General features: G+C 39.3%; 1 protein-coding gene across 1 annotated transcript in view; it reads right to left on the reverse strand.

The window, feature by feature from the left end:
* Nucleotides 1-15,933: 15,933 nt before the first annotated feature.
* Nucleotides 15,934-26,771, reverse strand: part of NUBPL (nucleotide binding protein like) — an 84,393-nt gene continuing 73,555 nt past the window's right edge. The window contains exons 10-11 of the mRNA XM_027637989.1: nucleotides 26,407-26,489; nucleotides 15,934-18,114 (exon numbers count right to left, since the gene is read on the reverse strand). Of these exons, the coding sequence (XP_027493790.1) occupies nucleotides 18,052-18,114; nucleotides 26,407-26,489 (146 nt within the window). The 3' untranslated portion in view covers nucleotides 15,934-18,051. The remainder of the gene's footprint in view (nucleotides 18,115-26,406; nucleotides 26,490-26,771) is intronic.

Below are 26,771 nucleotides of genomic sequence, written 5' to 3' on the forward strand. Positions count from 1 at the left end.
CACAGCAGTTGCACTAAAACAAGGCTACAAAAAGCTAATCCTTTCTGTCAGTACCTAAGCAATAATTTAACAACAATGGGGTTTTGTCCTGTATCTCCACAACCTGCAATTTTGCCAACTTTCACAATTTCATTAAAATACTCCTATTTGTTTTCCCTTTATACTGCAGCTCTGGGAGTTTATTGTGTTGACTTCCATTAAAACAAACTGGTACAGTTCTAGTCTCCACAATTGCAGAAACTTGTGAATAGTCCTAAACAGAGTCTCAAAAACCATAGGCAAATAAAAAGGTGGTTTGGGTTGGTTGGTTGGTTGGCTGCCTCATCAGTGTTTTAGTTCTCCCTAAGCAGATCATGACTTATATGCAGCTTGATGGTTTGCAAATTCAGGTTTGGCAGTACTGAACTTAAGATCACTCTGAGTCAATATTAGCTCTTAATTTTCTGCTCTCACCTTTGCTTCTGTTTGCCTAGAATGGAAGTCACATCAAGAAATGTAAAACTTGTGTTTTAAAATACTCACCTTTTTGAGACCTTATGCTGGCTGCATTTTAGCCACTCTGACTTCTTTCTCCCCTATAAATAAAGCCAGAAAAGGGCAGTGATGACTGAATTCTCTCTTTATAGCATCAGCTGGTGCCAGCTGAAGTCTGTGAGAGTTGTTTGAAAGCTGTCACAAGAGAGGAACCTTTTGGTGTCTGAAGTTATCTATTTTCAAGCTGTATTAAAAGTGTTTTTTACTTCACAGTCATTTTTCGTTTCTTGCTTAGCTTTAATTGTCCCAACTTGTGCAAATATACCAAGAATTTACAGTCAACTCCTTTGTCACTCACTTCGATTCCTATTTTCATAATGCTCCCTCTGCAATGCTGTTTAGATCAGCAGATGAGAGAAGTAACTTTGAGATGTAAAATTTTCCATTAATTCACATTATGTAGAAAAATCAAAACTCAGCAAATGCCAAGATACCCTTACAGGCCATACACAGACTGTGCCAACTTGATAATTATAGTAGATAGGCCATGCATATAAGGAGGTATATCATAAAAGTATATTGGAAACAGAGAGGGTGTAACTACCTCATCAAAGCCCCAAGTCACATGGAAATAACCTTGAAACAAAATCCAAGTGGTAAAAATGTAAACTCTAACTAACCACATCTCAGCATGGAAAACGAAAAAAAAATCCTAATAACAGATATCATAAAAAAAATCTGGATGACCGGACTGCTTGTTGGAGGCCATCACTCTAAATCAGTATCATAAAGCAAATCTGGATACTGGTTTTGACTCTTTAAATTATTCACAGTCAATGCTGACCTTCCAGGGTTGGGTTCTCTGTTCAGCATTTCACTGTCTCATTGTATTGAAAAGATATTTTCCTTGACCTTTGCAAAGTTTCCTTCTGTGCTTGTATCTTGATAGAAAATATAGATATCTACAGCAGATACAAAGAGAAAAAAAATCAAATTCCAAGGTATTTTTTTCACTTCTCTGAAAAGAAAAAAAAACCCTCAAACATAAATTCTTAATGCTTTTTAAAAAAAAATTAATCATTTATTGAACAGCATGTGTTTATTAATAAATTACAAGGCAACCAGATGTAGAAGTCACTTTCAATGTGTTGTTGAAGGTGTTTATGTTAATGAACACAAGCAGAAGACTTTTTAGATGTTTGTTTGTGTGGGGTAAATACTAAAATAAGGCCATGCTAAGCAACTTTGAAATACAAGTGATGGATAATTCCCTCTCGTTCTTAAAGAACATCTGGCAGTATTTGTTCATACACACTCAAGGTGACCTTTCCTCATAAGAAGTGATTTCCACTCCCCAGTTTCCAAACCAATTGTTTGCCAGCCCCTCATTCTGTAAAAATTACAGGAGTCATACCCAGACAGCTGAATCGATATAAACAGTATCATTTTAATGGCAGAAGTATTTTAATTGTTCTATGGAGACAATATTAAATCACAAACTTATTTCTTCTTTTACTATCTCTCACATACCAGAAAGACCAACTGAGCATTAAACCCAACAGAAGCTTACCATCATAACGGTGATGAGGAGAAAAGCACAGTGCTCCTACCTAAAGGAATAGGAAAACAGAATTCTTCAAAAGTGGTGAGTTTCAGCCTTGATTTGCTTATTTCAGCATAATAGTTGAAGGAGGTATCTCTGATCTTACAGGTCTTTTGGAAGTACACTTTATTCCCCAAGACAAACTCAGGTTTATCAAGGTAGAGCGTGAGGGACAGCAGAAACTTCTGCTGCACGTGGGCACAGGTAGTGACACCAGCAATGCCCAAGTGCCGGTATTTAGCATGGATACACACAGTCAGGCCTGTATGCAAAGTAAATTGGAGCATTACCTTGCACAGTACATAAATAAATGTACCAAGTATTGTACATAGAAGTAGCTACACAAATGTCTTATGCTGAAATTACAGGCACAGAGCAACCTCAACTGAGAAATCTTCCAAATAGTTTTGGTAGCATGGTTTGCATCCCTTCCTACAGACAGGTTTACATCTCTTCACAGGCCTTCAGTTAGTTCAGACCTGTTTGTTCCCTGGAGCAGGGATTCTTTTGTATGCTAAATTTGAGTACGTGGGTATTTTTGGTAGGAATATTATACCTTCAAGATATGCAGGCCTCAAGTATTCAGGATGCAAATGAAAATGGTATCTTTTGGTACAAACCATATTCAAGGTAGTTGTATTGGAGACCAAGATAATTTCATCCCTTCAGTGTAATTTTTTTTAACATTACAAAATTGGGCCCAGTTTTCCTCCTCCAGGTGACAGTTGCCTAATCCAAGCCATGATCTGTGCCATCTCCTTGTATTTCATTCTAGCAATATTACAGAGTGGATTTCTCAGGTGACACATCTACCAAGGCAGAAGTTTTCTTGCCTCTGCTGCTAACGTTTGTGACAAATCTATTTATTTTGTAGATCTCGAAGCAAGACCCAAGGGGCATCTGAACAAGCCACCTCAAAACTGGACAAAAAGAACAGAGGTTGAAAGGCAAATCTCTTATTCAGTACTGTACGAAGCCACACCAGCTATGCTTTACAAAGAGGGAGGAGGATTGCTCCCTTTTCCTTTTTGAAATCACAATATTAATATAAGCTGGGTCAAACTAATGTTATAATGTTATATCTTGAAATATAAATTGCAAGCTTGCAGAAGGGAACATTACAAAAACACAGTCACAATAAATTAGTTGGATTTAGAAGCAATTATATGTGGTATATATCCTATCACTCATATACTTAGAAAAAGATCAATTGCACACCTATTCATTTTTGTCATAGCAGTTCAAATTCATGCACATAATTTTAACAATGGCCTGGTATACAATATACTAAAATTTGGAATAAAATTCCTTAAGAAATAAGCTGTAATTCGTTCAAGTTTGAAAATCAAAGCCTTCAAATTACCAATTCCGTTTTGAAAATGTGAAGAAGAATGTATATGTATTTTAAAAGAACACATAAATGTCTTGAAAAAAGTGTATTTTAACAGATTGTATGGGTAGGCATATAAATATAAAATTACCAAGGAACATAAGTTTCTTGGTATTTGTCATGAAGATAAAGCCAAGAAAAAAAAAGGTATTTTCTCATAAAGAATTAAATTAATGGAATCCACCTGAAATGACTATACCTGCTTGGGTTGGTGCATTCTGAAAGTCTTCACCCAAATGCTGCTGCCACTTGCAAAGCTTTGTGCTATTTAGAACTTATACCTAAGACCTAGCTCAGTGTTCTCTGTTGAATAATAACTGAGTCATTTAAAGAAAGTGGAAAAAAAGTAAGAAACCAGGGAGGTTTGGGTGGTGGTGTTTTTTGTTTTTTTTTTAAATAATGAAAGGTAAAAGAAAAGTCAGTGAAGGTTTTTAGAAGGGAAAGGTTTTTTATGAATGAGTGTTCATTTCTCATGTACCTGCCCCTCCATGAATAAAGTTTACATGTGTTGTGGGGCTAGCTCCAAAGAAGCAAGAAGTACTCCAGCAAATTTCTAAGAAATGTAATTTGATTTTTTAATCCTATTCCTATCAAAGACAATAATATAATCAAGAGATTAATAGCTATGTGTTATTTCATTCTGTTATAACCACTTAAAGAAATAACCTTCTTGATGGAGCAGAAGGATCAGACAATGGGAGTCATCCCACCCTAAAATTGCTTCTGCAGAGCTGCTGAAGAGTTTAGAGCCATGACTTTAATGTCAAAAAGGTGACTCTACATGACATAACAGCTCAACAATGTAACGGTGATTTCTAAGATGCTTGCAGTGCAGAATGAACCTTCTGGGTAAAAAACCTGCCCCAAAGCCATTTACTTCCTTTTGTATTAGTAAAGGCTGTTATTTTATACCCTAATAGAATAGTGAGATTAAAGTTATGATAGGAAACCTCTCTTCACTTTGGGAAGTTATAGCAGGAAGAGTGATTCTCACAGTCATTGTGAGAAAAAAAAATGTGATGTCCTTCTCTGAAAGAGAGGAGCTAGATTAGATTTCTAACTCAGAGAATTATTGCATTAGTTACATGTGTGAGAGCTTCCCTGTGCAACCACAAATCCGCACTCCTGCTCTCCCTCTTCCTTGCCTCCTAATGAAAACCATGCAGCTATGGGACATTTTTCTTTAAATAAAATCTGCAGTTAGTTTGCAAACACACAGACTCCTGTGTATCTTGGTATTTCCATGTACTCCCAGTACTCAGCTTTGCATGCAGAGCTTCATTCCCTGTTGAAACTGTCACGACTGTCCCCTTCCATCAAGTGTGGAACATACAAACAGACCATACCTTACACAAACATCTCTCACTAGTCCCAAGGAAGAGGCAGGAAGTGCTGGGCAGGACACAAAAGGGATCTGTAACACATGTATTTGATTTACAATCTCTAGAGAACTAGAGAGTGAAATCCACCAGGAAGTAGCAGGACTGGGCCGTACCCTCATCATGGGCCCTAGAAGATGAGCCTGGCTCAGCCTGTCACTGAGCCCCAGGCTGGTGGCCCATTCCCACAGCCTACTCTGTCTCCCAAGGGGTCACTTGGTTGGGAAAATTTCTCAGACCAAGAAATGCTAGGAAAAGCACCTCCATTTTATAGCTTCCTCAGTGAATTAAGGGGGGTAATTTCCCCCTTCTCAGAAGGAGTTGTGTTTTGAGCCCCTGTAACACAAGGAAGGGGGTTGGTCCAGTGTGTATATTACAAACACCAATATGTACACAATGTTTTGCAGTCCACATGAGCTTCCCTTTAGCAAGACCACCTGAATCACTGCACCAGACTCTGATGAGCCCCTGTGCTGCTGGGGGCCCAAAGCAGAGCAGCACTACCCCACACCTGTTTTGCATGAAGCTGGACCAGTCAACAGAACTGAAACAGCAGCATCAGTGCCCTGACAAACTGTGCCATCAGGCTGGCACCTGGACTGGTTTGCAGAATGGCGACCCCCACAAAGAGACGCTAGTCTGCAGATCACCACTAACTGCTAGAAATACACTTAAACTGCATCTAACCCTCTGAAAGCACTGTGATTTTCTGCTGTTATCAGATCACTTGACATTGCTTACACCAAAACAGCTGAAGAATACAAAATTACAAACACTGGTCATCATGGCTAGGCTTCGTGAACAAAGATTTGGGAAAGGCTCTATCCACATTTGCTGCAAGCACGGTGGTGGCTAATGAGGCCAATACGAGACAGACAAGTCCGGTTGCAAAAGGCACAGCAAAAAGACTCCTCAGGTGGTATCGACAAGACACGATTCTTTCTGCGTTGTCTTTTCTCCTCAAGAGTGATCCTGCGTGCGTTCTCAAAAGAAGCAGTACCGTTGTAGATGGTGTGTCTCCAGGCCTCCCGATTGGAGGCCAGAGTAGACCAGTTATGTTGATCAGTATGGCCAAGGCTAAGATGTTGTTTCAGGGAGTCCTTGTATCTTCTCTTCGGGGCTCCTCTCGTGTGGCAGCCAGCGGTAAGTTCACCATAAAGCAAGATCTTAGGGATGCAGTGGTCCTTCAGCCTTGAGACGTGCCCTGCCCAGCGCAGCTGTGTCCCCAGCAACATGGCCTCAATACTTGTGATTGCTGCTTGTTCAAGAACAGATGTATTGGTCACCTAATCTGACCAGTGGATGTTTAGGATTGTATGGAGACAGCGCTGATGGAAGCCTTCTAAGAGTTGTAGATGGTGGCAATAAATGACCCACGATTCGGAACCATATAAAAGAGTAGACAGCACAATGGCTTTGTAAACACTGATCTTGGTACTTTTCTTCAGGTGTTTATTATGCCATACTCTTTTATGGAGTTTTCCAAAAGCTCTATATGCCTTTGCTAACCTGTTGTCTATCTCTCCGTCAATTTTACCGTTCGAGGAGATGAGGCTGCCTAGGTAATTAAACTGCTGGACTGATTTGAGCTCTGATTGGCCAATGGTGATATGGGGATGATGGAAGACTTCTTGACGTGCAAGTTGATAGAGAACTTCTGTCTTCTTTAAGCTGACTTCCAGCCCAAAGAGCTCAGCAGCGTCTGCAAAGCAGGATGTTAAACACTGCAGAGCTACTTCTGTGTGGGCGATGAGGGCAGCATCGTCAGCATAAAGCAGCTCCCAAACAAGATGATTTAAGGTCTTAGTGTGGGCCTTCAGTCGCCTTAGGTTGAAAAGGCTTCCATTGCTATGGTATCAAATGTAGATACCATCTTCATCATTGAGGTCTGCCGTGGCCCTTTGGAGCATCATGCTGAAAAAGACTGTGGACAGAGTAGGTGCAAAAACACAGCCTTGTTTCACACCATTGGATATTAGAAAGGGCTCAGAAAGTGCACTGCCATATCTGACTTGGCCGTGCTGATCCTCATGGAGTGAGATGATCATTTTAAGGAACTTGGGGGGATATCCTAAACATTCCAAAATCTGCCACAGACCTTTCCTGCTCACAGTATCAAAAGCCTTGGTGAGGTCAACAAAGGTTACATAGAGACCTTTGTTCTGTTCCCTACACTTCTCTTGCAGTTGTCTGAGAACAAATACCATGTCTGTGGTACCCCTACTGGCTCTGAAGCCACACTGGCTTTCAGGTAGAATTCCTTCTGCTATCACAGGTATTAGTCTGTTCAAAAGTATTCTTGCCAGGATTTTACCAGCAATGGAGAGCAGAGTAATACCACGGTAATTTGAAGAGTCTGATTTATCTCCTTTCTTCTTATACAAAGTGATGATGACTGCATCACGAAGGTCTGATGGTAGTTCACCTAGTTACCAACAGCGCACCACAAACTTGTGAAATTTAGTATGAAGTGCTTGGCCCCCACGCTTCCAGACTTCAGGTGGAATTCCATCAACCCCAGCTGCCTTGTCAGTTTTCGCCTGCTGTATGGCCTTAAGAGTTTCTCCCATAGTAAGGGCAGTATCCAATTCATTCTTCACCGGTTGCTGTGTAATGTATTGAATAGCTGAGTCTTGAACTACACAGCTAGTACTGAAAAGAGTCTGCAAGTGTTCAGACCATCGATTCAGAACAGAGGTTTTATCTGTCAGAAGCATTTGACCATCTGCACTGAGTAGAGGGCTTTGGAGCTGGTATGTAGGCCCATATGCACAAACACTGGTAATGAGCAGTTAATACAAGTTCCAGGATGAAGTAGCTTTGACAGTATTTCAGCTCCTGTGGAATTGCTGCTTCACAAGAGTATCTTCCAATGTAGCTCATTAAAAGAGCACAAATGCTCAAAACTCCCTTAGGGGAAGCAACGCTTGAAGTGAGCCAGGTAGAAGATTCCTGGGTGACACAATGCAACTCCTCCAATGCATGCATCCCCCATGTACACACAGAGCTGTGCCCCTCAGATTGGAGGTCTGTCCATGACTTTTGGACCATGTGCCAAATTAAAGTCTTGGATGTCTTGTGGGACAGAATCCCTGGAGGTAAAAATCCAGCAGTTTCAAGGACTGAATCAAATAGTTTGTGTACAGTCATGACAAAAAAATGATCTTAATCAAAATGAAATAATCCTCTTGAAGAGTTCAGCATTCATTGCTAGGGGAACACTGCTGCTGTCTCATCAAGTTGTTAACTGGCTTTCTACAGAGAGTGAGTGATCTGGTCCTCCACAACACATCATGGAGTGAAATATTTTTCTAATTTGCAGAGAGATGACTACTCTTGGCGCTTGCCTTTGAGATGCAGGCAACTTCTTACCTTCTCTATGCTACAACGCAAACAACAAATCTACTTTGCAATTTATGCTGACCCCTTCTGGATCCCCCCATGGATGCCAGGTTCTATTATTTTGTATCTTAGTGGCACTAAGCTATAGAGCAGAGGTTATAGAAAATATGGACTTCATATGCCCCATCAGAAACTATAAAATTATGTCATAAACAGTTTTTGAGTTTTCTTAGTTGAACATATTAAACACTGCCGCTTTTTAAAAGAAAACAGTTCTTTTAAGATTATAAACAACATACTTTCAAAATGACTTGGAGAGCAATAAAAGCAGTAGTTAGAAGTGTGTTCACATTTTTCTTGAAGTAGTGCTTGACAAGTGCACATTAGAATAGTAAAGGTTTTTTTCCAAAACTTACAGTTATTTAAACAGAAGCCAATCACACATGTACTCCTTCTCCTATTTTTGCAGTTGAACCTCAGGAGAGGTACTGAATCCAAGATGGACATGCTGCTGGACAGTGGTAGCACCTCTGGGATAATGTATTTAAGAAGGGGAAAAAAATTATTGGGCAGAAGCAAGTTGCAGCCAGAGAAGGGTGGAGTAAGAATGTGAGAGGAACACTTCTGCAGACACTAAGGTCAGTGAAGGAGCAGTGGGAGGAGGTGCTCCAGGCGCCAGAGCTGAGATTTCCCTGCAGCCTATGGTGAGGTAGGATGTGCCCCTGCAGCCCATGGAGGACCACAACAAAGCAGAGATCCACCTGCAGCCCATGGAGGACCCCACACTGGAGCAGGTGGAGGTGTCCAAAGGAAGCTGTTATCCTGTGGGAAACCCACGCTGGTGCAGGCTCCTGGCAGGACCTGTGGTCCCGCAAAGGGAACCACACTGGAGCAGTCTGTTCCTGAAGGAATGTACCACATGGAAGGGACCCCCACTGCAGCAGTTCATGAAGCGGCAGCCTATGGGAAGGACTCACTTTGGAGAAGTTCGTGGAGGATTATCTCCTGTGGAAGGGGACCCCATGCTGGAGCAGGACAAGAGTGTGAGGAGTCCTCCCCGAGGAGGAAAGAGCAACAGGGTCAATGTGAGATGAACTGACTGCAGCCTCCATTCCCTGTCCCCCTGTGCTGCTGCTGGGGAAAAGGTAGAGAGCTGAATGAAGCAGAGCCCAGGAAGAAGGTAAGGATGAGGGAAAGCTATTTTAAGATTTGTGTTTATTTCTCATTAACCTATGCTGATTTGATTGGTAATAAATTAAAATGATTTCTCCAAGTTGAGACTGTTTTGCCCACAACTGTCATTAGCGAGTGATCTCTCCCTGTCCTCATCTTGACCCACGAGCCTTCCATTATATTCTCCATCCCCGGTCCAGCTGAGGAGTGGAGTGATGGTGATGCTTTGGTGGGCACCTAGCATACAGCCAGTGTCAACAAACCACAAACAGCAGAGAGATTCCAGCTTTCCTCCAAATTTCCATCCTTACTAGTTTTGTGTTCAAACATAACATGGCAGGCTATTTCCTCATACCATTTTGTTGATCCTCAGCTACCTCTGTGTCTTAACAGGCTCAAGTAAGTCCTTCATGAAAGTGGACAGCTCTGCCACACTCTCCAAGTGCCCATGCAGAGCTCTTCCCAAAGCGGTGGAGTTACAAGGGTAAAGTGTCATTTCCAGAGGGTCATTCTCAGTGCAGGATTTTATCTTGGGAATGGTAACACTTTCGAATTACAGGGCCACACATTGCCTGCAAATAATGCAGCATTACTCAAATAGAAAGCAAATCAAAGCAAAGATCATGGCCTGTAACAACTGCCAGGTCTACACCAGAATATGAACATGCTTCCCAAGTATTATATACAGCAACTGGCCTTCTACAAACAGAACACCAGCTACTAACAAATATTGACCAATACCTGGCCTGGCAGGGATATTTTACAGTCTGATAAGAAGCACCGACACACTGTGGAGTAAATAGATCCCTGTTTTCCTGAGGAGAGTAGATCGAAAGGTGAAGAACAAACATTTCAGTGAGTCACTTCCTGTGTCTAAAGGTTCAATGCTGGCACAGTTCAGGGTGTGACTTTTCTTAACAGCAAATCACAGAATGAGCTTGGAGTTTACTTAAGAGGCAATAACTTCTGTTTGAATGCTGCTGATTCCTCCAGGGCCAGCATATGCACATGCTGCATTAAAAAACCTGGGTTCAGTAGGTGTATTTTCATGATCCTTAACCATGACAATTAACTCATATGATTTTCAAATCAAAGGATTATATTTTATCTACCACAGTTCTTTATTTTTTCCATGCCAATGACAAAAGAAATTCATATACTCAAAAAAAAGAGCTTTGTGTTGCTTGTGTGTTTGTCTTCTCAAGATACAACTAGCGCCTGGTTAGAAGAACTCCAGTCTGACTATCCAAAGTTATGTCCAATTGGTATCTTATCTTCTGGTGCCTAGTTCTCAAAACAAAACAGAAAACAAAGACAACCCTATTGTTGACCATTCTGTTTTGAAGAAAATTATATAATCTCATGTCAAAGCATGAAATTCCCTCTCAGAGCCCCTGTACATAAATCTTCTTATCTTTATGTGAGGAACAAACAACAGGCATAAACATGATACACTTTGTATAGAAAAAATGGCAGGAAAAGAATAAAACTTCAAGTTACTGCATATTAAGCTCAGGTACAATAATTCAGTAAGGTATTCAAAATTTTCCTGACACTTGGTATCACGATGGTGTCACGAGAAGTACTTTGCAGATAATATATATCTTGTTACTGCATTCAACTTCAGCTCCTGTGGTAAAGACAGCTAAAATGCTAACTTTAATAAATGACCATCTTGAGATGGCACATTATCTGATGTAAAGCAGACTGAGCAAGAACTGAGACATTTAATTCCTCAAGTAACCTTCTGCAGCAATTGTGTTCAACAATTCACTTGTAAATACATTTTTCAATTGCTTCCCTAACATGCAGAAATTGTGTCATAAATGAGGGCTCCTGATGATCTGCTGAGTCCTGTCACCTTTCTGAAGCACTAGAATCAACACATTCCCAGTGTGCCAGGCACCCCAGGTCACATGGCCATATATTTCTGGAAGAAGTGGAAAAGATTAGTTTTCCATTTCATTTCTAAAGTATAATGTTTTATTTCCTTTCATATGCCAGTCGCGTTCATCAGCTAAGACGAATTCCCTGCTTTGCCCTGACCCATCTGCCTTCACTAAAAATGTAACCCTGCTTTTATTTTTGCTTTGCCAAACAAATTCCTATTGCTTCCTGGCATGAGGTCATTCCAGGCAAATACTGGTACGTCATCTCTCTACCCTCCTGTCACCTGCTACTGCAGACTCATACTTAGGATTCTGTACGCAGGCACTGATGGGCAATAATACATAACTTCACTGACTCATATTCTTTGTGAAAATGGCAGACCTTTTCAGGCAGTGGAAAGCAATCCATTTCAACAGCTAAGAGCTTGTCCAAACATCTTTAATACCACTACTTTCTTTAAAAAGGGAATATTTTAAAGAAATTACTCTAGAGTGTACTGTTTTCAAAGTTCATGAGCTACAAGCTCTAAATAATTAAAAGACATTTTATCAGCAGTTTCATTTTGTTTTAATGAAGATATATTTCCCATCAGGGTAATGAAACCAACAATATTCACTGAAACAACAACTACAATTTCCTGTATTAACCTGACAGGGAAGAAGGTATTCAGCATCATACAGCCCTGTCATTTCTTTCTCTAGAGGAATAACTTTCTACATGCGTTACCAATAGGCAAGGAAAACTGCTTTACAAAAAGAGGTTTATTTACACTGTTGAGAAATTAAGACAAAAATGAAGTAACACTGTCTGTGTTAAGCAGAAATGCATTTGTAAAACACGCATTTATAAAAAAGTACAAACAAGCCACAATTCACAGGCTTCCTAAAAGCTTAGGATATTAAGGCATTACAAAAGAGATGCCAGTAGTGCTGGCACTCACAAATAAATGTAGGGTTATTAGACTAAGTTTTCAAAGCCTAGATGCTTACAAGGCACATTCTTCCAGCCTTTTAAAACTTGTTCTAAAAAATAACTCTCCAAAATAGCCATTGGGCCCTAATATCCTACAGGCGGAAGTAGGGAGTACAAACCCATAATCTCCCCACTTCATCTGAAATGTAATTAATTAGAGGCCTCAAGCCAATCACAGACAAAACCCCGTTTATATGGAAATTCCCCCTCTAAGAAGAGACAGGTATAAACTTCCTGATTCAGCAGATAAATCAATGCAGAAAACAGCCTACAGACAGATCTCACGTCACCCTCAAATGCTTACTGGGGAGCAGGAGAACATTCAGGCTCCTGAACTTTAGTTCATTTAACATTTTCCCTTAATGAGATGAAAAATATTTGCAACATTTACAAAGTGGATGAACACTCCAAAATTACACCTACAGTGGGTTTGGCTTAATAGGATAGTTTCTCACCCTGTTTATTACTCCTAAATATGCAGTGAAACTGGGCTTTAAAAATACATTTTAGTATTTCTTCCATATTAACTTGGGGAAAGAAATAGTCCCTAAAAAGTACTTATAAATGTCATTAGAAAGTCATGATTTATAAGCTAACACTTTGCAGGAAAAGTAAGCAGAAGTTTGTATCTGTAAAACAGACCTTGTATAGTAACAGGAAGCATACATGGCAGAGGCAAAAATGGGGAGTCTCCGGCCTTTCTCTCAAAGAAAAGAGACAACCTCTGGACCACAGGAAATAACACAAGTTTTAGAAAATCCCAGTGGTATGAGTGAAAACACTTCAAATAGATGTCTAAGTCCTCAAAACAATGTTAAAGGACAACAGATGTTCTCCCTCCCCACTAGCTTGTTCGAAGACTCATGCACTCCCTAGGAGAAGTAATCTATTTGCAGTGATTAAAGTGGGTATTCAGATCCACACTCAGATCCATACAAACAGAAAATTAGAGGAACAGGTGCATAAGGACAGGCTGTGCCTGTCCTCTTCTTGCTGGAAAAAAAAAAACCCTCTCTGAATATGTGAAGCTAATGGAAAAATACAGACCTTTGAATATACCTTTTCTTCAGACTTAATATCTTTATAATGCAAAACAGAGGTTAAAAAAAAAAAAGGCAAGCAAGTCTTAAATTTAGGTTGAAAACTACTTTGGGAATTAATTTTTTCTTTTGCTGTGTTTTTTGTGATACGTGGCTGACATATCGGGGCCTTGGCTGATACGCTGCCAAAATAAAACATAATTATCATTACAACTCCTACCATTATAAGTCAATTTGAAATTAAATCAGCAATTCAGATTCATCTTATGGTCAAGCATTCTTAAGCAGAAGCCTTTCCCCCTAACCATCTCCACTAGGCAGTATTCCCGTTAAATAAAATCGATGACAACAGTATAGGCCCAGATGTGGCCATGAGAAACTAGAATGACACATGGGTATCAAAATTACAAAAGCAAAACCCCAAAGCCTTATTTCACATCAGCAAGCAGCTCAAATGCCAGGCATTAGCCTAAGCATTGATAATTTTATTCACAGTCTCATTAGGTAAAAGACATCAATAAGGCTGGGAGCAAGATCAAAACCCAGCCAAGTCATTAGGCTAAAAATAATTAGCTGTGATTAGGACTATGTTCCTTATTTTTCCACAAGCAATACAGGCTTATCAGAAGTGCTGCATGTTCCATGACGGTCCTTAGCAAAGACTAAGCCAATTGGCTGAGGATCTCTTCTAAGTTTAGGAGCTACAAATTTGAATCTTTAGCTAAACCTGAGTGTAGAACAAGTTTCTTGCACCTTGGACAACTACTGCAAACCATGTGGAAAAACAAGCATGGAGATCCTACCCCCAGCAGCATCTGGAAGGACAGGAGCATTGCCTGCAGACTTCGGTACTTGGGTACTGAGCTCATGTGTCAGCCTCAGGGTTGAGGATGCTCTGACAGAAGCTTTGCACAGCCTGAGCAAGTACCAAAATCCCCTTTAAATTGTGCCTTAACCTTTGCTCATCAGTTCTGTAGCCCACAGAGCCTCTCACAGCACTTTAATCTTTCTCCTAAGCAACACAAGGGTTTTTCTCTTTTGCTGCTCTTCTGCTGTTCTTCTTCCACATACATTCTTGCACCTGGCAAGCCCTGTAACAGGCAGTCTCTCTAGAACCTAGAGATGTTCCCACTGGCACAAGATTCACCTCTTATTTATTCCCTTTTGCCGCTGCCTTGACTGCAGCCTTTGGTTTATATTAGGGGGCCCTGAACACAGTTTACCAACAAACCAGTACACGGCAGCTGCCTCAGATCAAAGCCTTTTCTAATCAGCACCAACTGCATTCACCACAAACAGGAAAAACCTAACAGTGAGTTTGAGCAGGTCAAGGTGAAAACCACACTTACTAATGGAAAGATATTATAGAGGGTTTCACCTGCTGAACTGGATCCAAGTGAATCTAACTATTTGAAGTAAGGTCCAAACTACAGGAGTTTTTCCTTAATATACTGAAGATGACCTGCTTTGCCACTTCTTCTCTGTATGAATGTTAATTCATAACCATGATCACCAATCAGAGCAACTACAATGGGTTGTAGTTTGAACTCGAATTAGTAAACTGACTTGCAAACTACTTTTCTCTCATAACTTCAAATAACAATTAAAAATGTTTTCTTGTGAGAAGTCTAGCATCTGAAGTATTGCACAAACCATAGTCTCAAAGGCTGAACAATTCACAATGAGCTGAACATATTAGTAAAAATCTTATAGCAATATACTTCACTGACTCAAACAATTCTATACTCTCTTTCAGTTTAATTTTCATCAAAACCGAAACTTCTAAAAGCCAGGAAATACACTATCTTAAGACACAGCCCATATGCTCCTCACCCAAGAAACAGCAGGAATTATCTGCAAACACAGGAACTGTCGTCACCATATAAAGGGCCATGTGGTGAAAGCGAAACTAAGTCTGACAGCCGCAAGGGGCTCTTGAGGATCTTCCTGTTAACCTACACAGGAGGTAAACTGGGACTGACTGGCCTCTGCCCCTATTCCTGCCGGTTTGGTCCCATGCCTCCCTAGCCCTCCTATTTCTTTCTCTTCCTTCCTCTGTGGGACTTTCCAGTGTATAACTGTAGCTCACAGTGCTACAGACTTTAATAATTCTGTGCCAGTAACCCATGATCACAGCAATTTTGCAGCAAGTCTCTATCGCTTCTGAGCAAAGAGCACCTACCCATACACATCAGGAAAGTCAGGCCCTCTTGTTAGGATTACCATTTTTAGAAAACCACTTACTAGTACACTAGAAAATATCACTGAGATTAAAGTAAAATACTGGAGTTGAAAAGAGCAAACAGCACTGTGTGTCAAGTCTATAATCTATATTTATAAACTATAGTTAAACACCACTTTCTCCTGCTAAACCTCCAACTGATCCAAACACCGCTTCATACAACTCACATTAAAGATTTTATGAATTACAATTTCAAATGTAGTATGTTGACTAGAATTCATTCATATATACTTGACATATATACATGTAATATAAAAATATGAATATGTGTTTGTATAACATTAAGCAGTAATAACACTCTGTTAATGCCCTGAGAAGAGCTGGGAAACAATTTTTCAGTTATGAGAATGAGGGAAGTAAAGCAATACGTTCTCATTTTAAGTTTGATTTGACCATTGCTACCCTTAAACACACTTAAACCAACTCTGTACAACTATGTATATTTATTGAAAATGACTGACAATTTTCAATCAATAAATTTACTACATTGTGCAATCCTTCCACAAAACTGTTAACTAAATATGAATTTTCAGAGACTGGCACAGAAACTATGTTTAATCATTAGAACCAGTTTCTTGATAAAGGCATTCAAAATAGTTCTGCAGTTGAAAGATTCAACAGAGCAAAACCACAGTACTTAATTAAAAGGGGAAAAAAAAGAGAAAAAGGAGTAAAAATAAAAGGACATTTGAAAGCAAATTTCATCCTTCAACTAACCCAAGAAATAATGAGAAAAAAAACAAAAGGGAAAGCAAACAACTATCTATCTGTATACTGACTGTTCATCCAGTCTCAACATGAACTGGATGTCAGAGACATTCAAAAACTTTTTAACAGAATGAAAATAACAAATGCTAACAATTCAGACTATATCACTGTCTTAAATTAAAAACCAGCCAGAAATCCCAGTTTTTCAACTGAAATTTATGGTTATAATATACCAGAACCACCACAGGATTACTTAGAGACAGGTATATCAGCAATTACGATATGTAAAGCAAAGTGAACAAACATAGAGAGATAAAATTTAATTGTAAAAAATGTTATCAATAAAGTATGAAAGGGCAGAACACAAAGCCAGCTTTAATTTTTGTAAAATATATCAGACAGCTGAAAGGAAGTGAGTATTTTTGTAAATGTACAGGCCTGGGATAATATACTACTGAAATAACTGATCACTGCTATGAGATTGCACAGGGAAGGCTGAAGGCGAAGAAGGTTCAGAGATTGACTTGAAGTAAAAAATCCACAGTTTTAGACTATGTAATTTACATATTTACAAAATCACCTAAGCTTGAAATTCAACTCATCATTTGTGCCTAGATTTTTCCATGCAAATTCTGAGTACATATTACTTAAATATCCTTAATGTAAATCTATACCAACTTTTATGCTGTATCACTTCAATAATAAAAAACAATTCATCCAAAATCCTGAATAAGTATTTGGAATACAGGGAAAACCTTGGTTCCACAGAGGTCAACAGCAGAACTCCCTAGTATGGTTAAATTCACAGTATGGTATGGTTAACATGTATGTTTAAGATACTTGACTGCGTAAATGAAAAAGCCTAAATGTCAACTCAAACATCTAATTGTAAATGGAAACTCATTCCCTGAAGGCATAATCTTTCACTTCCACACATTAACACAAAAATAAAGATCAAAGGCAATGAAAAAACAAACCAGAAGGCCGTGCAGTTTGAAGACCAAATATTTCTTTACTTCAAAAATATATCTTTATATTCAAATTCCAAGTTGCTGCACTGTAGTAGGAATATGCAATCACAAATTTAATTTATCTTGATCATTTGCTTTCCCTGCCAAACTGAGCTCAGGCAAAACATCTGGTTTTCAGTGAAGACCTCGGTTACCTGGTCTTCTGTCTGGGTTCATTATAATGCAAAACAGTCAAGAAATAAGCCTCAGGGTCATGTAATCCATTCTTCACTAAACCATGAATTGCCTCATGATCGAACTTGATCTGATAATGAATAAATCTGATCACCATTCACCACAAGAACTCTTCAGAGTATATGTGGAATTTTTAAAATTTTCTTATAAAGTGAACACACAAAAAGTACAGCAGTTGCACAACTGACTTTTCTTCTTAAAATCTTGCAGAACTTAAGGTCAGTTTGATAGTTAACTATGTAAAAGCTGAACCAAAATTGAAAGAAATTAAGAGTACTGAAAATTTAAGTTTTTAAGCAGGATTAACCCTTTGGCATACCTCTCATCATTCTCCTTGAGTGGAGAGGCTGGTTTTCATTCATAAAATAGCATACGTGAAAAATGCTTGATGATGTTACAATTCAGCAGTTAAATACTGTCTATCATTGTTTGCACACTTCAATCCCTTTGGACATGGACAAGCAATGATTCAAAAACCAGTAAATATCACAATCTTAATTTAATCTCTGGTAAATTAACTCCTAAAGAAGTTCTTAAAACTAAGGTATGGCCTCCCCATTATTAGGTAGCAGGACTCTTCTGCATTGGTTGCAACAAAGATGGCTTTTTTTGCAAGTTTCTGTGGTAAATACTTCAAGCAGGAGGTACTGGCAGTCTTCTTACTATTTCCATAGCTATCTTTAGATAGGCTTTAGCCTGTAAAAACAGAAACATACATTTAGCACCTTTCATTTCTATAAAAAGGAACATTTTACATCTCGTTAGTTATCTGTTCTTTCACACACCTTCAAAGAAAACCAAAGATATTTAAATAAATGGGTCCAATTTAGTCTGTTTTCCGGAAAAATGATGCATTAATACATAAAATAAGTACAAGCATTATTTAAAATACTGAGGGAGAGGGAGTTTTTAAAATTTAACTCAGTTATTATTCTAAGAATAGAACCTGACTCAACAATTTGTCTTTAATAGCAAACAAAGTCAACAGTCTCCTGGAAGTGTTGAGGAGGAATAAGACTCTTTAGTCCCACAGGTACTATTAATTATAAACTTCCCTAACCATGGCAACCAACATGCACCATGCATAGGACAGAGAATCAGAGAAAACAAAAACATTCAAAAAAATTTTTTTTGAGACAATTAATTAATTACAGACTAGACTGCACTACAGAATTTCCTATTCAGACTTTTAAAATTAAAGTATTTTCAAAAAAAGAAATCTGTTCCAAAGACTGAAGTGGGGTTTGGGAGCAGAGGAAGGACTCCTCTCTGAGCAGCAGCAGAAACAGCAACTGACCATAACCCCCATTCCCCCGTCCCCCTGCACCACGGGGGGGAGGAGGGAGAACATGGAAGGAGGGGTGGGGGGAAGGTGTTTTTTAAGACTGTTTTATTTCTCGCTCTTTGGCTCTTATCCTGTTAGTAATATTTAGGTACTATCCTGACTTTGAGTCTGTTTTGCCCATGAAGAAGGTAATCAGTCACTGACCTCTCCCAGCTCTTAACTCACGAATCCTTTGCTGTTTTTTTCTCTCTCCTCTGTCCAGTTGCAGAGGGAGAGTCAGAGAGTGGCTTTAGTGGGTACCTGGCACTTGGCCAGGGTCAACCCACTACACCAACCTACTTCTCCATCCTCTCAAGTAAGTCTGAATATGGTTCCCATATTGACAACCTTCCCTGTTTTACTAGAAGAAATTCCTACAGTAACCCCAAATGCACTGATCCTTCCTGCCTCCTGCAGCATTCTCAGACAGCTCTAACCATGAATTAGACCTTGTATCCTTGATGAGCCTTTAAAATAGATAACGAACTGACACATGCCAGAGGTCAGAGCTTGAGGGGAAGGGAGGGAAGGTCACTGGTCTGAACCAGGTGTCAACCTTTTGCAGGGACATGCACTATTCACATCTCCTCTTTTCTAGGGATTGCTCCTAGCATGTAGGGTTTTCTTTTCTGGCACTGCCAGCCCCAGCACCTCAGAGTCTCAGTGCTCACATCACCTTAAAACTAAAGCAGTGTAATTTTCTGAGTTTGCAAGGAAGGCAGACACCAAGGTAGAATTGTTTTCTCCCATATGCATGACTTTGTGGCAAGAATTATAGAATGAACTATAGAACTTAATTCACAACCATGAAATTAAAACACCTACGCCTACAACTGCAGTGCAGTTGGGTAACACAGCTTGTATGCAACACCCACCTCACTCAGATACTAATTCCCTGGGTGGTCCAGCTACTCCCCAACTAACCACTCTCCTAGATAAGATAATGGACTAACTTGAAATAATGTGACTGACTGAAGTCAAGCTGCCTTTGCAGTTAAATGTTTGACTAATTGGTCTAGGAGCACTCCAGGTGGGAATTTTGAACTCTTGAATAGTCCCGCAGGCAGCTCCCACTTTGCACAAATCAATTCATGCATCTTAATGAGTCAATTAACAACCTGCATAGAAAATCTGGCCCCTTCTAGAGACTGCCCAGGCTATTTTTCTGCTCCAGAGTTGACCAAACTGTACACAGAATTATAAATCCACCACAAACAGACTTGACTGCTTGTATAAATGTTGCCCTATGTCAAGATCCCAATAAACTTAAGATTTTTCTCCCCAAAAATACTGTTAGTGAGTGTCTGAATAACAATTTCCCAGTGTACACTGACTCTTATTTGCCAAGCAGCGATCTGCCACTTTGCAACAGGAGGTTCCTGGTACAACTCCTTGTAGCCAGCATGCCAGTGTTACCTAGCCCTACAGTTATCAACAATTGGTCTTACCTGCTAAATATTTATTAGCTATTTATTAGCTCATCTAATTAAGCCCTACAGTAATCTTAGAGAAATATGAGACTTTCAGTTATGAAATTTCATTCTCCCTAAAAATCTTATCCGTGAGGGAAGTATGCATCACTGCTAAGATTACTGCAAGCAGACTGCACAGGTCACAGCTGAGACTGCCCTGTTCTCATGGATTGGATTGGATTGATTTGGCTTGACCAGCAGGTTTGCCTTCCACTGAAGTGCAGCTCTTAGCCTGAAACCATCTCACTTTAGTGGCTTCCAGTATCTGGTGCAATGGCCACACAAATACAAAACCCAATTTACAATCAACAAAGTCAAAACACATAGGACCTGATATGACATTTGCCTTCACTCAAACCACTTCAGACCAGCAACTGAGAAAAAGCATACTGATACATCACACAGTTGCAGGCCTGGTACACCAAAGAGTATAAATCCAAGTACCAATATGGTTTCTAACTTCTACTGCAAGACTCCAAGATCATTAAGATGCTTTATCCAGCCATCCAAAGGAGAATCTATGCAAGTCCTCACTGTCTGGAATATCAAATGCTGTGGATGCTACTATACCTGTAGAGAAGGAAAATGAACTTAAACGTGTTCAACTGAGCTTTTAGGGCTTATACTTTGCTCATTGCTAAAGGAAGCTAGCAACCATGAGCAACTAATTAAATAGTGACTATCACATACTAGACTTAGCTGCCATCTACATGAAAATAACAGTTGGTAGCTTTTGTTCTTATTAGCAGTCTCTGCTCAACCACAGTCCATTTTCCAGTTCAATCAGATTTTTAAACAACTTTAATTTCCATGGAAATTGCTTGCTACTTTGACACAACTCCAGCCTTCAGTGCATAACTGGAGCTGCCCTCTAATGTCTGTATTTTACTGTGGTCAACTCAGAAGGCGCTAAAAGCGTGATGATAAACACAGCTTTAAATAAGCTGCCACTTCAGATAAAAGCTTCATGTCACCCAGATAAATTCTTGATTGCTGCAAGAGGTCCAGAGCCTTTCCCCACTCTCTCCTCCTCTGGGCAGTTCTACCATAAGATTCTTTTTTGCATGTACATTGCAGCTTGGCAGGAGTTGCCAGAAGTCTCAGCTCAGAGAAGAGACTTAATGAGACAATAAAAGTCAATCCACACATTATAACATGAAATTAAAGAGGTGGGTAAGTAAGCTGCATTTATGAAACTAAAATCTTAAAGAAAAACCCCTAGTGCTCATGGGAAATTTCCTGTTAATCCTACATAATAGCAGTTGCAACAACCAAGCCACTCTCTGAGGGAGCCTCAGCTGGGTAACACTGATATCCCAAGGTGCCATTATGCATATACATCACTCAGATACCTTTACAGACATCTAAAAAGACATCTTGTCCAGAAAACATGGTTAAGTAGAACAGTGCAAATCAAATGCAGCACAGTAACAGCCTTCAAACAGACTAACCTACCACTCAGAATTTCCTTCAGCAGAGAGAACCATAAATGAAGTTCTGATAGTGTACTACCTACACCCCGAATGAAGGAATTGAACCTACACATACCAAATGTTACTGTGATCATTCAAAGGAAGCCTTGATAATAAGGTATATTATAAATCATATCATGCAGCCTTCTTTGGGTTTTGATTTTCTTTAAAGATATTACACAATAGATTGACCACTCATTAAATGGAATTATTGATGACAGCTAAACACCACCAAATATGATTCTATGATTATTTGCTACCAGTACTTCAATTTTTCTCCAACTATTTCTTGCGAGTTTTAAAAGGCTGTACATTTTTACCCTACTTACACATCACCCTTTCACAGAGTTCTACAGGAAAAGTGTTTCTGAATACAAATTTCAGCCATCTCTTTGGATGACACCACAGTAAGGCTTATAACATTCTGCTCTAATTGAAAAGGGATTTTTAACCAGACTTATTTTGCTCTGTTATGTCAAACTGCAGATGCCTTGTGTCCCTGCTTTCCATCTGACTGGGCTTTTCCTCTCCTCTTATAGATAGTGTGCAATTTTTCGGACTAAAAATCCTTCACCATTATATATGAATACACAAAAGCTGCAAGAGTGCTGAATATATTCCACATAGTTAAATGTGTGCTAGATAGTAACAGAACTTCCCTCAAGAAGTATGTGGGGTCTGTATTATACACTGGTCTTTATCACAAACTGGATATGATGACATTAAGCATGTTTTTCAGCCACAGGTCCTGGTTTCCTTGCTCCAGGACAAGGTTAGCTGTTCTATCCAAGTCATAAATTCCTCACCACACTGCGTATAAGTTCGTGCACACATGCAAAAGGCTGTGCAATATGGGGATTCCAACACTCTACCTATATATAATTCACTGGTTTTGCTTCTTTTCACCTTTCCTTGCTTTCCCAGTATACTCTACCTGATTTTTATGGAACACAAGGGTGAACTCAGTATTTTTCCTTAATACATTCCAAATGCTTTCCATAACAACATGTGGCAAGAAAACACTAAGGAACTAACTGACCATGATGAGTTTCCTGGAATTTGATTTTTTTTCCCCCCAAAAGCAGTCATCTTCTCTATATTTTGTCATGAAGTGTCACCATCTCTTCAACAACGAAGAAGGGCGAAAAGGTGACATCTAAACTTCATTCTTTCATGACTTCTTTGCTGTCTTGAATATATTATCCCTGATGAACCTTAGAGGTGTATCACCTCTCCTCCACAATATTTTTTTAAACATCTCATTCCCAAGACAAGAAGATGAGAGACAACATCTACTACTGGCTTCAGCCTCCAGCATGTCTCTTCCCTGAAATGTCTATCCCAACTTTTAGGATGTGAATGAACACACTGGTACAGCAAATGTATTTCGTACTTGTTTGAGCTGCTTCTTCAGCCTTAAGACAGGTGGGAGTCTGGTGCTCAACAGTCAAAGACAGCCTGTCTGTTCTACCAAGGTATTAATAATAAATCCACTGTGCCATGAAGGCTGTGGTACACTCAAAAGCTTCTAGCAGGAATTCTGCACAAGATAACCACCACACTCTGGGTTTTGCACTCACAAATGGAAGAGATCTTAGCAACCCCTATCTCTTCTCCCAGTGTTGATGGAGAATTCACTGGGCATTTAAACAACTCATTTGGTGGAACAATGACTGCATTGCAATTAATCATGTTCTGTATGTCTTATCTGCAAGCTTCAGGATGCCTCTTCCAAACACCTGTTTTGCTGCTGGCCCCTTCCCATGGTCCATAAGAGGTTTCTCTACATCTGAGCATAATCAATTTCACCTGGTTTCAGTGACTCCTCATTTGTTTTCCCTAACTCTACCTTTTACCCTACTTTTTTTCCCCCATTCTTCCATTTTAGTACCATTCATGATTTTCCTTTACTAGCTTTTGCTGTTTAGGGACTCTTTTGTATGTTTGAGTGAGCGAAAAAATGAAGCTTTAGGCAGCCAATCCACCTTCACAGCCTGATAGAGGAGAGAAATGCTCGACTAATCTCCAGAAGGGTCTGTTAAGTCCTCACTGTTGATTAAACTAAGAAATTATTAGCTTTTTGTAGAGGACCTCTGGTCACTCTCAACTGCTGCGTTAGGCTGACGTGCGAGTACAGCCATATTCAATTTTCTACAGCACATAACAAAGTTTTGTCAATGAAGAGTGCTAAGAAAAAGCCACAATTTAAACAACTAAGCTGACAGAAACACTAGCATAGGTAATGTTATACCAAGAGCAAAATCATTTTACCAGCACTGTTTATTTCTCCCTGAGGACTGCCTCAAGCTTCACCAGAAGAGAACTCCAGCCATTAAACCTTCATATCCTTTAGCTATATTGTCAGCCCTTTCCATAAGTAGATTATTCTTGTGTATTCTGTGCCTTCCCTGAGGAACGACTTTCTAAGTTCAAACATGCACAGTTCTACAAGTAATTTTCTTTTTTAGTTGTTAGCAATTTCTTGGTCATTTGTAAACCCTCTTTTCCACTAACTACATTTAAGCTTTAAAATAATGAATTTACACAACTTTGCTTACACATTTTGAAATTCTAGTGTAGAGTCAGAGCTATACTTTCATATATCTGCAAGGCAAGTTGAACCCCACAGCAGACATGTAAGCAAAAAAAGTATTAACTGGCATATTTTAGAAACACCCTTTATTCTAGGCTTGACAGAGCTTAGAAGGTGTGACAGTATGCTGGGTTTCTAATAAGTAAATCACCATCCTTATTCCCTACTGTTTCAATCTGCTGAGTATTATTTCAGGTCTATGATTCTGTATTTGATTTGTGTGTTCTAACAAAATCAGCTCAGAATTTTGCATAAAAATCCCCTGCACATTTAAGAGACAAGAGCAGGGATAATTTCAGCAGATATTGTTCTCTATCTGAAAACTTGTGATTGTTCATGCATGAATAGCCACAATTTCAGTTTACTTGAGAAACATGATGATGAGTGTCATGTATTAAAGATCAGAATCTGACCTTATATGACCTCTTCCACCATCAGATATGTACTAAGAATTTAATTTTTCTTCTTTTCTTTTAAAATATAAGAGAACAACAATATTTTTTCTGTCTTTAAAATGAGAAGCAAACCAAGGATAAAGGGAAATTCTTTTTTATTCTGTAGAGATTAGTGACATTTAAGAAAACCTCATTCTCTGAGAAGAATGATTATCTCACAGATGCAATGGCAGAGAAGGATATTAAAGAGTTTTCCCCAGAGTCACACATATTTGTAAATCTTTATTCCTCTTCATATTTAACTTAATTGCCACAAATGGTGATTATAACCCATCCTTTTGTTATCAAGAATATAGTTCAAGGACAAACAGATGGCAACACAGACTTTGTGTTTTTTTATTTTCAGAATGCTATTCTCCATGTCTGAATTTTCAGATCAATAGTCCAGCAAGCTACAGACCCTTGGTTATTACAGATTTCTGATACTGAGAGCTGTGAGCCTTCCATCTTAGTTTGCTCAGCTGTTTTATTTCAACTTTGACCAAAGCCATGCATCCTTCAAACCTTCACACTGTTGATCAAACCTTCCAGAGAGAAACTACCACATGGATTATAAGGATTCCTTTTCACAAGGACCTGAACTCAAGATCACTACATTACTCCACAGCATGGGCCTTGCCCAAGTCTAGCAAAAATATTGCATTCAATTAGAAATCAACTTGCAATAGCGCTACTGCTTCTCTCTCAAAACAAAATGATGTGTTACAATTTTAAGACTGTCACTGTTCCTCCAGAATCCCGATCAGTGTTATTAAACACTGGATTGACAATGTTAATCCTGTCCTCCCTTTTTATTTAATCTTCTAAAACACTGGGAAAGAAAAAAGTATTTCAGCACGTGCCTAACAATCATGATATTAAAAAACGAATGTACCATCGGTACAGTCTACCTTATCTTGAATTAATTCTACCATCTATTATCAGTATTAATCACTTTTTTTCACTATAACATCTAAGCAGCAGTCAAAAGTGAGGCTGCATCATGCCATATACTATGCACAGCACCCTGTCCCACAGAGCCTGGCAGACAAACTCCAGCAGAGGAGAAAGAAAACACCAGACAGGAAAATGTTACTCTATCAGTATTAATGAAGTTCTGTATGTACAACTGCTTTTCTTTACAGACTTGTGTAATTGACTCTCACCACCTCACCAATTCCTACTTTCCACAGGCAAGAAAATATTATGGTGAACGCACAGAAAAATCCATTTCCTTCTGTGTGTAAATTGCTCCACTTCCTGCTGAAAACAACTCAGGTACTGACAATGCGCAGGTTTTGTTCCAAACATCTTTGGATAGGACCCTTTGACAGTTTCCAGGCTCAGCTACCAAAGGCTCAACTGACAGTTTTAGAGGACCTACATTAGCTGCAAGGTCTCATGAGGCTTGACACTGACCTTCCTCCTCTTGGCATGCCAGGACCTGGATCAAATCTTCATTATACCGAATGATTCAGCCTAATTAAACAAAACCAAACCCACAGAAGCAGAACGGATGACCAGCATTCCAAAATCAAGGGCTTGAGTTACTTCATGATACTACCTTCTTTTATCTTATTTCCTTAAGTTCCATTCAGATACACATTTTTTGAACAGCAATACCAAGAAGCCCTCTCCACTCATTTTCGGAGGGGGGCTTTTTGTTGCTTTAAGTGAAATGCACCGAACTTACAGCATCGCTTTGAGGTTGAGCAATCACAACAGGCTGTCCTGAATCACACGACTCCCGGATATTAACATGCAGTGGAATGTCTCCTGCATCAAAAATACCAAGATACACATATGTGAAGATCTAATACTTCTCAAATGTTTCTTCAGAATAGCCCTGAAGTAACTTGGTATCAAATTTCAGTTCAGTATATTCTTTGAATTACTTAATCTCCAAGAATTAGCATTTAAAATGAATACTGGCTGCAGTACAGTTTCCTTACATCCATAATAAATAATGCCAAACTATTTTGGACTTCTCATGCTCTGAATAGGAAGGATCATGCATTGTCATTTATTAGAGAAGGCAGGGCTTTTTGCCTCAAACAC

Source organism: Corapipo altera, unplaced genomic scaffold, assembly GCF_003945725.1.
Source record: "Corapipo altera isolate COAL_440 unplaced genomic scaffold, ASM394572v1 23, whole genome shotgun sequence".
Lineage (NCBI taxonomy): Eukaryota > Metazoa > Chordata > Aves > Passeriformes > Pipridae > Corapipo > Corapipo altera.